The sequence below is a fragment of the Haliaeetus albicilla genome, chromosome 26 (genome assembly GCF_947461875.1).
Source record: "Haliaeetus albicilla chromosome 26, bHalAlb1.1, whole genome shotgun sequence".
Classification (NCBI taxonomy): domain Eukaryota; kingdom Metazoa; phylum Chordata; class Aves; order Accipitriformes; family Accipitridae; genus Haliaeetus; species Haliaeetus albicilla.
Window position 1 is genome coordinate 12,415,770 of NC_091508.1, and position 13,819 is coordinate 12,429,588.

The 13,819-nt window shown below is 46.2% G+C and overlaps 1 protein-coding gene across 12 annotated transcripts in view; it reads left to right on the forward strand.

The window, feature by feature from the left end:
* EHMT1 (euchromatic histone lysine methyltransferase 1) overlaps positions 1-13,819 on the forward strand; it is a 123,982-nt gene that overhangs the window by 57,180 nt on the left and 52,983 nt on the right. For all 12 annotated transcript variants that reach the window (XM_069771266.1, XM_069771273.1, XM_069771271.1 and 9 more), the window contains exon 2: positions 2,762-2,849. In XM_069771266.1, the coding sequence (XP_069627367.1) occupies positions 2,762-2,849 (88 nt within the window). The remainder of the gene's footprint in view (positions 1-2,761; positions 2,850-13,819) is intronic.

Below are 13,819 nucleotides of genomic sequence, written 5' to 3' on the forward strand. Positions count from 1 at the left end.
GATGCTGAGTTTTTGTTTGTTTCAGAGCAAGGCATGGAAGTTGTAAAGCTGCCGCCGCTGCTAGCGAGGGATTTGTCTCTGAGACAGGAACCAGGAGAGCCCGTCAGGTGCCGCCTTGGTTAGCCTTGCCTTGGCACTCAGCTTTTTCACTCTCACGGGAAAAAGTGCTGGTTTCTCTCTTGCCTCTCTTGGTGTTGGAAATTCTGCTTTGAGAGCTCTTGCCGCTGGCCAGGACCCAGAGCAGCCCCGAGCTCCTGGTAATCGCAGCGAAGAGAGAGGGTGGTCGTTAGCTGCCGAGGTCTGATTGACTCCAGGGTTCCTGCAGTGGCTTTTCTTCAGGCATCATGGGCTGAGCAACAGCAACGCCTCTGTGGAACGGAGAGTGTGGATGATTTGTGGAGTGGGGGTACTGCTTATAAAATAATTAAAACCTAGAATCGGATGGCTAAGAATGACCTGCTGGAAATCCTGGGGCTTCCAGTATGAGTCAGTTTAATAGCAGGAATATCAAGACCTTTCCTTGTTGCAACAAAGGTTGGGGAAACAAGCTGGTCCCTGTTAGACAGACTGAGGCTCTTTATTTGCTGCTGGTGTCTGTGGCGAGGGCCTGGATGCCCCTTCCAATGGGTGGGAGCTGTGGTGCTGCGCTTGAGCCCTGGCTCTCCGCAGTTCTCTTTGCATTAGTCTTGCAGCAGGGTAAGTCCATGAGAAAAATGAAGTTATTCCCAGTCTACAAGGAGTCTGGCTAGAAGAGGGGTAGAGTTTACAAGCAGATGTTTGCAGCAAGGATATATATTATTGGCTTAGCAAATAAATAAAAAAAAAAAAGCTGATCTGTGTTCAAACTTTGGGCTGTGTTTTTATGATCGTTTCTTGATGGAAGCTGTTCGCCAGTGTCTGCTGGAGGTATGTTCTGTTTCAGGCTATCTGATCGGTTGGCTGAGCTGAGGTTTCAAATCCTTACAGCTTGCTTTTTGATCTGTGTCTGAAAATCCGAAGGTGGTGCGCTTGGGGCATGAGTTCCCTCTTGCTGAGAGCATCTAGATGCGGCCGTGTTTGCTGTTTGCTTGCGCTCGGGGGCAGGCAGCCACCCACAGCCACCTTCCTCCTCCACAGAGGAGCAATCCTTGAAGGTGCCCTTAGCTCTGCGCAGGCGGGCCTGGCAGGTGGTGGAGGCTTTCCCAAGAACCTGTGCCCAGCCAGCGTCCCTTGAGTTTCCTCCTTCCCACCAGCTGTGTGTTGCTTTGCAGATAGTGGCATTTAGGTGCAGGGCAGGTGGTCCTGCAGGCACCAAGGGGCAGGGACCCGGTGCTGGATGAGCCCTTTGCTGGCTGCATGGGGCGGGGGGCTGCTGAATTCGGGGTGAAGGAAGACCCCATGCCGCAGTACCTGCCAGCACCTGGCATTGCAGCTGAGTTCACATGGAAACAAAAATCACAGGGTGGCTGGTAACAGCAACATCAAAGCTCATCTCCCCTGCTAGCTTCGGACAGAAAGCGGCGTGGGGAAGGGCGAGCTGCTGCTGGAAACGGTTTTGGAGCTGATATGCCAGGCTTCGCATGTGCTACTTACCTCTTTTGCTTGCTTTATGGGAGATGGGCAGGTTGTTTTTTTTCTTTCTTTATCACTCAGTGCGCTTTAAACCTTGTGATTTGCATGGCTGCAGGCACCATCTGCTCTCCGTGCTGGCCTACAACAGTTGGCTTGACCTGGGCTTATTCTTCTCCTGCGACGCAGGCAGCGTGTGGTGAACCCTTCACCCGGCCTGGCCCCAGCCCCGAAGGCGGACATCGCTGCCTCCCCGATCACGCTTTGCAGCTTTGCAAGGCAGTCGCCATCTTTACCTTTCAGACCAGCTTGTCTCCTTAAACACAGAGCTGCGTCAAAGGACCCCTTCTCTTCTGTGTGTGTTGGGGATTTTTTTAATACTTTTTTCCTTTTTTTTGTTTTGTTACCTTTTTTTGCCTTGTCATTTAAAAAAAAAAAGAGAGAAAGCGACGGTGTTAAGGCTGCAAACCTGATCTAGCAACGTGACTCCAGGCATGTGAAAGGCAGAGAAGATGAGCAGGTGTTCCCTTTTTCCAAAAAAAATTTAAAAAAAAAGGGGAAAAAAGGAAAATTACTTTCTATAGAATTAAAAATAGAGCTCATTAACTTTAATAAACATGGATGTTATGAATGATGACTTAGCTGTAGCTCACTGAGGGTTTGCATTTTGTAAGTTACATTTGAATGAACTAAAAAAAACAAACCCCAAACCACCAAAAGCATACTTGGGCTATAAATGTTGGTAAATCATGTGTAATGAGAAGTTTGATAGATCTGCTTCCCCCCACCCAAAACCTAAGAAGTTTTGGGGGAATAAGGGTCACCTCCTCAAGACACATTTCATGACAATTTTAATCTGTTCCTCTACAGACATACTCAGCTGGATTCCAAAGCATGTTACACTCAGAAAAACTGGCTGCATCTTAACCGAAGATCTGTGAGGTCGAAGCCCTGGGCACAGCTCAAAGCCCCTCTGCTTCTTGGGCGAGACGAGCTGTCAGCTGGGGCCAGCCTTGCTGTTTTTTATCTTTGACCTGTGCCTTGGTGGCAGTTTCCTGGCAGCATTATTTTGCAGAACGAGGTTTGCCCATGATGTAAACAGGATGTGTCCATGATTGTGTCTTCTTTTAGATGCAATGTGTGTATGAACATTGAGCTAAACCATGATGTTTCTTTTTTCCCCCCTCCCCGTCCCTTCTCTCCCCACCCCTAGCGAACAGTGCTGAGTAAGGGAGAGACAAGGAAAGACGCCTGCATGAAGACTGAGCTGCTGAAAGATATCACCAACAACAAAGAGGAAGGTGAGCACCTGCCTTGGTTGAGGGCCAGACCTTGCTCGTGAGGTCAGCATGTGATGGGAGCAAAACTGGGGCCTTGGAGATGTGCTCTGTTCCCCAGGGGTCTCAGGTGTGCTCCCATGAACAGAGTGGTTCTGTTCTCCTGTGTTTATTCTGAGCAGGGCTCTTCCCCAGAAGAAGTAAATTTGCTTTTCAGTCTGTCCATTGCCACCCACCTAAAGAATGATATCTAATTTTCACTTCTGCTTTGGTGTGGCTGTGACGCGCAAAGGAGTTACTTTGAACCTCCTCAGTGTGACTGGTTTTAACTGAACTCTGATCCCCACCACATGATGACCTAGCCCTTTTCCTCCCTCTATTAAAGTTAACTTTCTGTTTTCCTGTGAGTTTCTCTGTTGCTCCAGAACAGGCACCAATCGCTGCAGGATGGCCAGTGGGGTTAGACACTCCACACCTCGTGCCGTTGTGGGATGCTTTGTGGCTTCTGCATTGTTTCTGCTTGCTCTTACTTTGCAGGATGCGGCGCACATATTAATTTGACAAAGTCTTTCCTGCGTGGTTGTCTGTGAATTGCATGCACACAAATCCAAGAGCTTAATAAATGTGTCAGTGGGATTAGGAAAAAAACCCCCACTGCCCTTTATCTCCCCACCCCCTGCCTTCTTTCCATGCCTTTAGTATTCCTTGACTAGTTACTTCTCATTGCTCTGCAGGGATTTGATGTTCTCCTTTCCGTAATAGAGCATTAGAAAAGCACTGAACCGGCCCCATCAAAATACCTAGTCTTAGCTAGAACCAAAATTTTGGACTTAATTCAGATGTGTGCGAGTACAGCATTGCTTTTTCTTTCCTTTTGGTCCAGCATAATGTTTTGTGAAGCTGCTCTAGTTAGAAAGTAAAGCTCAGAACAGGCAAAATATTGAATGCTTTGTCAGGTGTGGCCATGGTGCTTGCATATTAACTGGAAGCACGTGAGTGCTGCTGCTGCTGCTGGTTGCGTATGGACCTCTGTCTGTGCAGACCAGAGACGAAGTCTGAGGTGTCAGTAGGAGGTTGCGTTGCCCTGGGAGGAGACTCTCACTTTGATCCCTTGTCTTGCTTGGCTCAGGAGTATAAAGCTAGTTTATTTAGTTCTTGATTGATCTTAAGGTAAGTGTCAAAAGTCTATGGAGGTAAAAATCCAGAAGAACGGTGGGAAGAGAGACATTTCTGTGCCTTGTATGTCTTGACTGATTTTGACTTAAAGCAAATGCTGTGTATCAAAAGGAAGCTGAGAACCCTCCCTGTGCAGGAACAGTCTCAAGGCTTCACGAGGTGCTCAGATTCCAACTGCTTCAGCTTATTGCCCAGTTCTGTTACTGGGAAAAGAAGGGTCCTAAAATGTGACTTGCATAGTCTCCATTCTTGTGGTAATGTTCAGATTGTATCCTTCTTTTCCCAAGCATACCATGTGTGTAAAAGACAATGGTTTGCATGGTCATTGTGCTATATGCATTGTTCTTTGCTGACCTTCGTTACCCAGCTGTGATCGTCATAGGAGTTCAATTAGTTAATGTCCCTAAAGTCTGTTAATAACAGTGTTTAGTGCTGGCAAAGAATTTACATTTTTGAGTGTTGCGTGAACATGAAATCATTACAGCAGACTTGCAAAATGGAATGAAATAGTTTCTTTGAGCCCTGTTTCCTGACTCAGGGATGGGTGGCAACATATGGGGCTGGGATGTGTGGACAGGGAAAGCACCCTGAAGTCTGAGATTTGTCTCTTCAAGTTTATTTGAACAGTCATTTTCCTTTAGTGAGGAGGATGGGACCAGTACTGTTTAATATCTTCATCAGTGACATAGACAGTGGGATCAAGTGCACCCTCAGCAAATTTGCAGATGACACCAAGTTGAGTGGTGCGGTTGACACACCTGAGGGACAGGATGCCATCCAGAGGGACCTGGACAAGCTCGAGAAGTGGGCCTCTGTGAACCTCATGAGGTTCAACAAGGCCAAGTGCAGAGTGCTGCACCTGGGTCGGGGCAACCCCCAATATCAATACAGGCTGGGGGATGACGGGATTGAGAGCAGCCCTGCGGAGGGGGACTTGGGAGTACTGGTGGATGAAAAACTGGACATGACCCGGCAATGTGCAGTCACAGCCCAGAAAATCAACCGTATCCTGGGCTGCATCAAAAGAAGTGTGACGAGCAGGTCGAGGGAGGGGATTCTGCCCCTCTGCTCTGCTCTGGTCTGGTGAGACCCCACGTACAGTACTGCGTCCAGATCTGGGGTCCCCAGCATAAGAAGGACATGGACCTGTTGGAGTGGGTCTAGAGGAGGGCCGCAAAGATGATCAGAGGGCTGGAACACCCATCCTGTGACAACAGGCTGAGAGTTGGGGTCGTTCAGCCTGGAGAAGAGAAGGCTCTGGGGAGACCTTACTGCAGCCTTCCAGTACTTAAAGGGTGCCTATAAGAAACATGGGGACAAACTTTTTAGCATGGCCTGTTGCGATAGGACAAGAGGTAATGGTTTTAAACTAAAAGAGGGTAGATATCAACTAGATATAAGGAAGACGTTTTTTACAGTGAGAGTGGTGAAACACTGGCAGAGGTTGCCCAGAGACGTGGTAGATGCCCCAACCCTGGAAACATCCAAGGTCAGGTTGGATGGGTCTCTGAGCAACCTGATCTGGTTGAAGATGTCCCTGCTCATTCCAGGAGGGGTGGACTAGGTGACCTTTAAAGATCCCTTCCAACCCAAACCATTCCATAATTCTATGATTCTGTGATGCGTGAGAATGGGAATCCGCACAAGTCTGCTGGTGCTTCTGGGTTCTAGTTTAGGCTGAGCTGCTGCAGCAGACTGATCGTGTGTTTGATGGGAGCCATGGCCTGCAACGTAAGACTAGATCTGTTCTGGATTTTGTTCCCTTTGGGAAAATCCCCTTGGCAGGTTATGTGTCAGTATTGAACCTGGGATCTAAAACTTTCAGAGGCTTGAACTTGGAGATCCAAAGACTGACTAAAGGTGGTGTTTGGGCTAAAGACTTAGTGTGGATTACTGTATTTTTCCCTCTTTTTACTCCCCCTTGACTCAGAAGGGTACAGATGCTGAGGTCAGTATCAGATCCCCATTTGAACTGTGTTAGTACATACCATAGCTCTGCTGCTGCCTCTCTGAATGGCCTTTTACGAGTTACACCTCTACGTACAAACTTGTGCTTTCTCTGTGTCCAAGATGAGCCAGGAAATTTGGGTAGCTTGTAGCCTTGAATGAGATTTAGGGGTCTGTCCCCCAAGCAAGGCACATCAGCACTGCTGCAGTAGTGCCTGCGACTGCTGTCTTGTGTCACCACTGATGAAGATCATCATGTTGGAGATCTCCATGAAGATCTCCTGTTGCAGGGAAGGCTCATACTCCTGTGGGGCAGTAGCTGAGCTGTCCCAGTTTATAATCTGCTGTTTTAAGGCAGTTCATCCCCTTTCTTGGTTGTCCTCAGCATGCTAGCCTGTCATTTGTGACAACGCAGTACCTGCTGCCCCAGGGGATGAGTTGTCGGTGCCATCTGGCTGGGGCAGGGAGCTGGGTGGGTGCTTTCGGGGAGCAGCCTGGAGGTAGGGGGTCCTTGGGTGGGCAGTCATGGTGTTTTGCCCTTTGTTCCTTGAGTGGAAGGTATTGCAGAAATGCACTGTTGTTACCAGCTGGGATGTCCTCTTCTGGCTTCATCCTGGCACTGATAAAGAGAAATAATTGAACTATAAATTTAACATAGTTCTGTAGGAACAAGATCTTTGTGTGTTCCCAGCACTTTCATTTCCAATTCTGGGGTTGAGTCCCAGCCTGTATAAAACCCTGTGTAAGTTGCTCACTAGGCTCAGTGTCCCCTTCTGTGTAAAATTACTCAATACAGATAGAAAAAATGCTGTGGATGAAACTGTTTTGTTGTCCATGGGGAAATGTTCCAGTTCAGTTTTATATGTGGGAGTGGGCTTAGGTCCATCTTTTCCTCTGACAGGGAGGGGAAAGGGGCAGGGAAATGGAAGAGATAAGTGGAAAACAGTTGCTCTCTGTTTTATTAGGCCATATTGTCTTTAGTCTGACTCAGAGAGAAACATAGTAAAAAGTGGTGTCTTTGCAAGAATTGCAAGTGATTTCAGTTCCCCTCCTAATGTACATAGCTCCTAACTCCATGCTGTATCTTGCTTGACCTTTCAAAGCAAACTGCTCCTTTTCTGATTCCCCAGCCCCAGAGATGGAAAGTTCCACTAAAGCAGTGGTACCAAGGAGCAGGAAGGGGAATTGGTAACCAAGTTCTCCACTAGCCTCAGTGTTTCTGAGACTTCACCCGAGGCAACTGTTTTACAAGAGCCACGGTGCTGGAGCGTAGTGCTGGATGAGATGTGCACAGTCACTTTGCTCTCAAATAAACTTAAAACTGCTTTTAGAGAGTGTCAGGCTTTTAAATTCCTGGAGGGGCCTTTTTTCTTTTTGGGGCTTTTGTTTGTTTGTTTGTTTCTTTTTCTCCCTCTTACTGCAGATAGGAAGCTGCCGTGTGTGAGGAAAGTGCTGCTTTCCACGGAGCAGCTGCAACCTTTGCATTCCCAGGTGCAGAGATGGCTGCTTTGAAAGGAGAAAAAGAATAATCTCTTTGCCTTGACTTACTCAGCATGGGATCCCCTGCTGAGACTGACAGCCAGGAGATGAGACAGAGCAAAATGATGCTTAGGTATTTTAGATGTTCACCCACATGTGCACCCAGGTGCTCCCCATGTTCAAGACCCCTGCTCCAGGGAGGCTGTGCCCTGTGGCAGATAGGCTGCAGCAGCAGAAATGCTCTCAGAGCCTGGCAGTCCCAGAGCAGGAGCATTCCTTGGTCACAGATGGGCCTGGGGCCTTGTGGCCAGTGCTGTAACACCGTGGACCTGCTCGCATGGCAAAGGAATGAATTAATTTCACACAGGCTGTTCAAGTGCTTTGAGTCACTGCCAGTATTCACAGGCAGCCCACGGGCAAGATGCTGAATCCCATTTACCCAACCTCTGTAATCTCAGTATTGAGCATTCACAGCAGAAGTTGTTTTTCTTTTACTTTTCTTTTCCTATTTTGACTCTTGGCACTGGAAAGATGGGAGATGGGAAGCAGTGACACTGCTGCAGGGTGACAATGCTCCAGGGCACTGGGAGGGGTGGCATTTGTGTTTTGGAAATACAGGGCAGACTCTTGGATGGATATCACCCGCCTTCATGGATTTAAAAGGGGGTGGGGGGAAGAAGAGACCATCAATAACTAACCCCAGAGAGGAACTTTGGCCTGAAACACTTAATTATCTTCATTTTTTGGCTTTAAAATGCTCCGCTTTTTGGCTTTAATGATAGAAGTGGTGCTTTCCTTTCCAGTTAATACAGGATCTCCAGCCACCAGTTCTCCCTCGTCTGTATGGTTTCAGCCCCCATCCCTTTGTCATCCTTTTTATGTCAGCTGTGCTTCTCTCTGCTTTACAATTTTCCTTTTTTTTCACTTTGAGGAGGAAGGGGGGATGGAACTGTTGTAATACAAGGATTATAGGCAGGTGCATTTCTCACTTTTAAAAGTTTATCCAGCAGGACAGTTGGGTATTGAATAAATGACTGTGGCACCTGTGGTGTTTTAAAGATGATCTGCAAAGTGCTTAAGGTAAAAAATCTGTGAAATGTGTGTGTATATAAATATAAATATGCAGTACTTGTACTGCTGTTCAAAACAGTGAGCTTTTGATTTAAGCTCCGTCTTTGCTTAGTTCCAAGTTTGATGTTTCTCCTGCAGCAGCTAAAGCCTTGTGGCTCAGCTGCAGGTATGGAGCTGCCCTGTGCTCTCTGCTGGGACCACTCGAAATGCATGGAAAATATCATGCAAGACATCGGCAGTTGGGTGTCTGACCTCTGCCAGTGCACAGCACAAAGATGTTCAGAAAAACATGTAAAAGTTCCAGATCAGGTAATAGTGCATTTGCTTTTAGGATATATTTTTTTATTTTCTTCTTCTTTCTTTTTTTTTTTTTTCTCAGACCTAGTGATGATTGCAGTTTGGCCTGGAGTATAAGGGCTCGTAACACTTGCATATTTTTCTTACTTTGTTTCACTAAGCAGTGAGATCTGAATTTAAAAAATATATTTAAGACTTTGGGTGTTTTTCAGAGCATTCTCAAAGTAATACAGAGTTTTGAGTTGATCATCTGGCTGCCTGCATATGGAAAGTTTCTGGTGGCTACTCATCCCCTTTGGTCTCTGCAGAGGCGATTCGGTTCCCTCTGGCTGTGGCCGGGATGGCTGGTGGGGACCGTAGCACATCTGTTAGACAGGCTCTGCCCACAGGCAGGTTTTGGCAGGCTGAACCGAGCTCTGGCAAGCTCCGGGACAGGACTGGAGCCAGGTCTGGCCCTGCTGGAAGGGCTGGAAACCCAACAGGCAAAGGCAGTGGAGAGGAACCAGCATTGCAGGAGTCTGAGCTGGGAAAGCAGAGGTGGGTTTCGTTTTGCCTAATTTAGGGTGGGGGGTTTTTTTGTAGTTATCATTCTAATTCTGAACTAGTCCAGCTCATTTCTGCTTAAATGTGGTAGGCGTGTCCAGGCGGTGATTAGTTTATCCAAAGATAGATGTCTAAAGTCAGACTGTGCTTTTTGAGCTCTCATCTCCTCTCCGTTGGTCACAGCGGTGGCTTAGGGGCACCCTGGGGTTTGAGATACCTTTTAGACACCTAAAATTAGATGAAGTGTCCTCATCCTGTCTGACTTAGCTTTTCCCCTCCTTTCCTAAGATTCTGTTCTCTTCATGGGAATTTTAATTCAATTTTGAATAATGGTATTTAGTACTGAGAAGAAGACTTAAGACCGAAACTGCTGCAGAGGGTCTGCTTAATCCTGGGGAGGAGTGAGAACTCTGCATTACTCTCAATGAATTGTTAATTCAGGAAAGTGATTTAAATATACTACTGATTATTCTTTGCCATATGGAGTCGCAAGGGTAATATATCTGCATAATTTTCTGAGTCTTAAAGTTTCTTGTGTTACTAAAATGTAGCCAGCTCCTAGAAGATACACCTTTACTGAAGTTTGTTTCAACTTGGTATCAACTTCAGATACCTGCCTGGGAGAACTGGCACCATAACAGAAAATAAATCTCATGGGCAAATTATCTATCCTACACGTTACTCGATTTTAAATTAATACTGAATGCTTGGATCGGGGATGCAGGCAGCGTTGTGGTCAATGTGACAAGCTTTTACTGCTGCATATGCTGTAGGAAACGCATAAGGGAGTTCTGAAAATACTAGGATGCTTCTAGTAAATGAGGTTACGCTTCTGTGGACATAGGCTATATCTTTCTACCTTTTGTTTTTTAATTAAAGAATGATTGTAGATGAAGGAACAATGAGGGAGTTGGAGAGAAAAGTGAATGTGGAAGAAAACATAGTTTTGCTCTATTTAGAAGGAGTGAGTACTATCAAGTTGTTAAGTTTTAGAGAAATACCGATTTTAGGTTTTTATTCACTTGTACTTGCAGCACAAGAGCAGAAAAGCTGTTGAACAGCATTTTTAAGATGAGAATTCATTGCCACAAGGTGTATTTGAAATCAACATTTTAGCAGGTTTACAGTGAAATTTTTTTTTTTTTGATAATGAAAAAGGGGAGATGAACAGGTCATGTCAGGAACAAGTGTTTCTTTAGCTGTCTGGTGCTGTTGAAGAGCTTCTGTAGGCTATTTTATTCAGTATTTCTCCATTGTGAGGTTCCTGCTGTCTCTAGTTTCTGTTCCCATCCCCATCTGTAGGCCATATTTCAGAAAAAAGTGTAAATATATATTGAATTCTGTCTATTCAGCAATGCTTGTAAATGTGCAGTACTGTAAGTGTGTACCTAAGACTTGTTGAATGTGGTCAGGCTTGCAGACTTGTCCTGTTACACAAGGCTGGAGCACTGAGTTAAAGGCAGAGCATCATGGCAAGTAGAGCAGTAGCCTAGCCTGGGAGGACAACTCCCATTTTCCTATTACCAGACCAGGTATTTCAGTTGTAAATACCGTACTAGCTTACTCGGGTTACCACATCTTATTAAGCAACATAGCTCCTGACATAAACTAGTTCTTGGTAGAGGCCTCTTTAATTCGATGTTCAGGTAGGGCCCTGGGGATGACGATATCTGCAGCTGGTGTTTTGGCTGTGGTGCTTCTTGCAGGAGCCTTGTGCTGTACAGGAACTCAGTTTGTAGAAAACAGTGCTATTCCAAAGTATTTATGGATTTGTTTTAGTGCTGCCAGAAAAGGGAGCAGGAGGATGAAGATGATCTTTTCCCAAAGAAGCCCATCCCAGCAGCTCAAGACAGTCTTGCCTGTGGTGTCTCAGACCTGTTGAAGGCTGGAGAGGGACCTAGTGTCTCTTCCCATTCAGTCCTTGGCCTCCACTGATTCTTGCCAGCTGGCAAGCCGTGTGATGACAGTTGCCATAACAGCTTTTGTCGTGTGGATGCATGTCCATTAAGCACTGAATTGTGACACTGCAATGCATTTTGCTTGGCCTGCTGAGCGGTGGCAACACTGATGGTTGGGGTTGGAGCTGGAAGCCCTAGGGCTTTGCTTTGCTCTGCAATGTGTGCATTTACGACAGGGCAGAGGAGGTGTGTAATCCTGTTAAATCAAAACCATACCCCTGACAACTGCTGTCAAGTTCTCCAGTTCTGTGCAACTTCAGGGACAATGAAATTTCATCTGTTTTGTCAAATCTCTAGTCACACAGATTTGGAAGTCTGGTGCCTGTTTATAGGGATTTGATGGCACTTCCATAGTCAATCACATTGCATTTTCCACACTTAATGAGTGTGTGTGTGTGTGTGTGTGTGAACTGTATGTGGGATTTTAATTTTAGCCTCATGGATTTTTCATAAAGTCCATGACGCTTTCTGGAGTAATGCAGTTAATCTTTCCCCTAGGGCAGTGGTCTAATTTACCTTGTTTTGGTTACCTTCATGGCAGGTAGAGCAATTTTTGCCCTCTGCTTATTCAGTTTATCTAATAGTCAGCCACTGAAGTTATTTGACTGGTCTGGTGGGAGTGCGGACTATTTAAATCAACAAATATTGAAGGCATTCGGCCAGGTACCTGGTGCTGAGAACTGGAAACCACCATCTGTGGTTAGGGAGCTCGTTTTTTGTTTTCTTCTGGCACTGACTTTGCTGAAATAATTGTTTAAGTGACCACAGCACAGTCTTTTAAAGACACCAAATGCAGAAAGAGAAACAAGGATTGAAAGAATGAGTGCATATCTGTTGGCTCCTTCTGCTCAAGACTTTTCAAATAGTTAAATAACAGTGAAAAAACTAGCACTTCATCTTCTCCCAGAGTCGTTGCTATCCAAAACAAACCCTTGTGTGTCTTACCAGAGCTTTCAGTACACAGAAGGTGGTTTGGGTGGCGAGAGGGCAGCAGATGGAGGTGATGACTTTGAATCGTGCTTGGAGAGCCACTCAGTTACTGCCTACTGGAGATGGGGTTTCTGCCTCTGCCCCCCTGTATGTGCTCCAGCAAGCACCGGTGGGCTCTTTTTAGAGGTTTTGGAGCTCTTTTTGAGGGCTCTGAGCCAGCAGAGTCCACGCGGGAGGCAATCACAGGCTGGGTTGCCTGGGTTTGGGGGGAATGGACTGCTTAATGCAGGTGTGTCATCAGGAAAAAAGGCCAGAGTTGAACCCTAGGGAAGAGTTACCACTTGTCATCAGGGTTTGAAGACACTTTCCAGTAAGATGCTTTGTGTCCAACATCTGTGGCTTGCAGTTGGAAATAAGGAGCAGGACTAGGACTATCCCCCTTGTAGTTTATGAGTAGGACTAGGCTGGAATAAGTCAAGCGCTGCAGCAGGTCTTTGAGACCCACCTGGACAGAGCCCTGACCAACCTGGTTTGAATTCAGCATTGACCATGCTTCAAGCTGGAGGTTGCATTGGATGGTCTGAGGGTATTGACCAGTTCTAAGAGGGCTTTCAGTTTGATGCTGGAAATGTTTGTCTTTAAATCTAAGATGAGCACCAAAAACCAGGAAGTTTGGGGAATAATACAGTTGTTTCAGGTACTAGAATGCATTGCTTTTAGAGTCTAGTACTGCAGGTGCTGTTTGTGCAGAAATCTGTATCAAAATCTTTTAGGTCAACCCAATGGTAAGGAGTTGGACTGAATGAATGCATTAAAAAGGGGTAGAAAGAAGGGGAGGTGGGTAGGCCCTCAAATAGTTGGGGAGAGATTATTTTCCCAGTTGCCACTAACTGGAAAGGGAATTTGGTGCTTTTTGGGAAGAGCTGTTCTGGTAAGCTGTGCTTACCTGCTGACGTTTGCACTGAGCTGCCTGTCCTTGGGGTCATGCAGCAAAGCCCTGCAGAGCTCAGCTTTGAACAATCAGCCCAGGGATATTGGACTTGAAGTTCTAGGATCCAGGATCTTGGTTCTTCTTCATGCTTTAGCTTTGCATCAGGTTTTTGTCAGGTCAGCAGAGACACTCAGAATATTGTTTTCCTTGAGTGTTTGGGCTTCAGGAGCAGTGTGAAATGAGATGCTGATACCCAGCATGCTGGTATGGCTTGCTAAGTTGTCTCCAGTTTGACGCTGGGCCCTTCTGAATACTGTAGGTGAAAATTGCTTTGATTCAAGCAGGTTGTAAATCAGTCCTACCTGCTTTGACAGCCCACTTGGACAAAGCTTTCGCTGGTACTCCTTGTGATGCTTTTCATAACTGTCTGGCCTCTGAAAGGAAAACAATACAAGGAATCCCTAACAGCAGGTTGATTTAATCGTTTTACTGATCGTGCCAGTGAATTGTTATCACTCCTAGTTGCCTGGGGAGCTGCTAGTTTGTCATGTCGGAAACATTTCTGCAAGTACGTGGCGTTCATACTTGGATTTTCAGCTCGGGTCTGAAATCTCTAATGGGACAAATTCATTGATGGGGGGAGCATGGAAATGTTTGGAAGG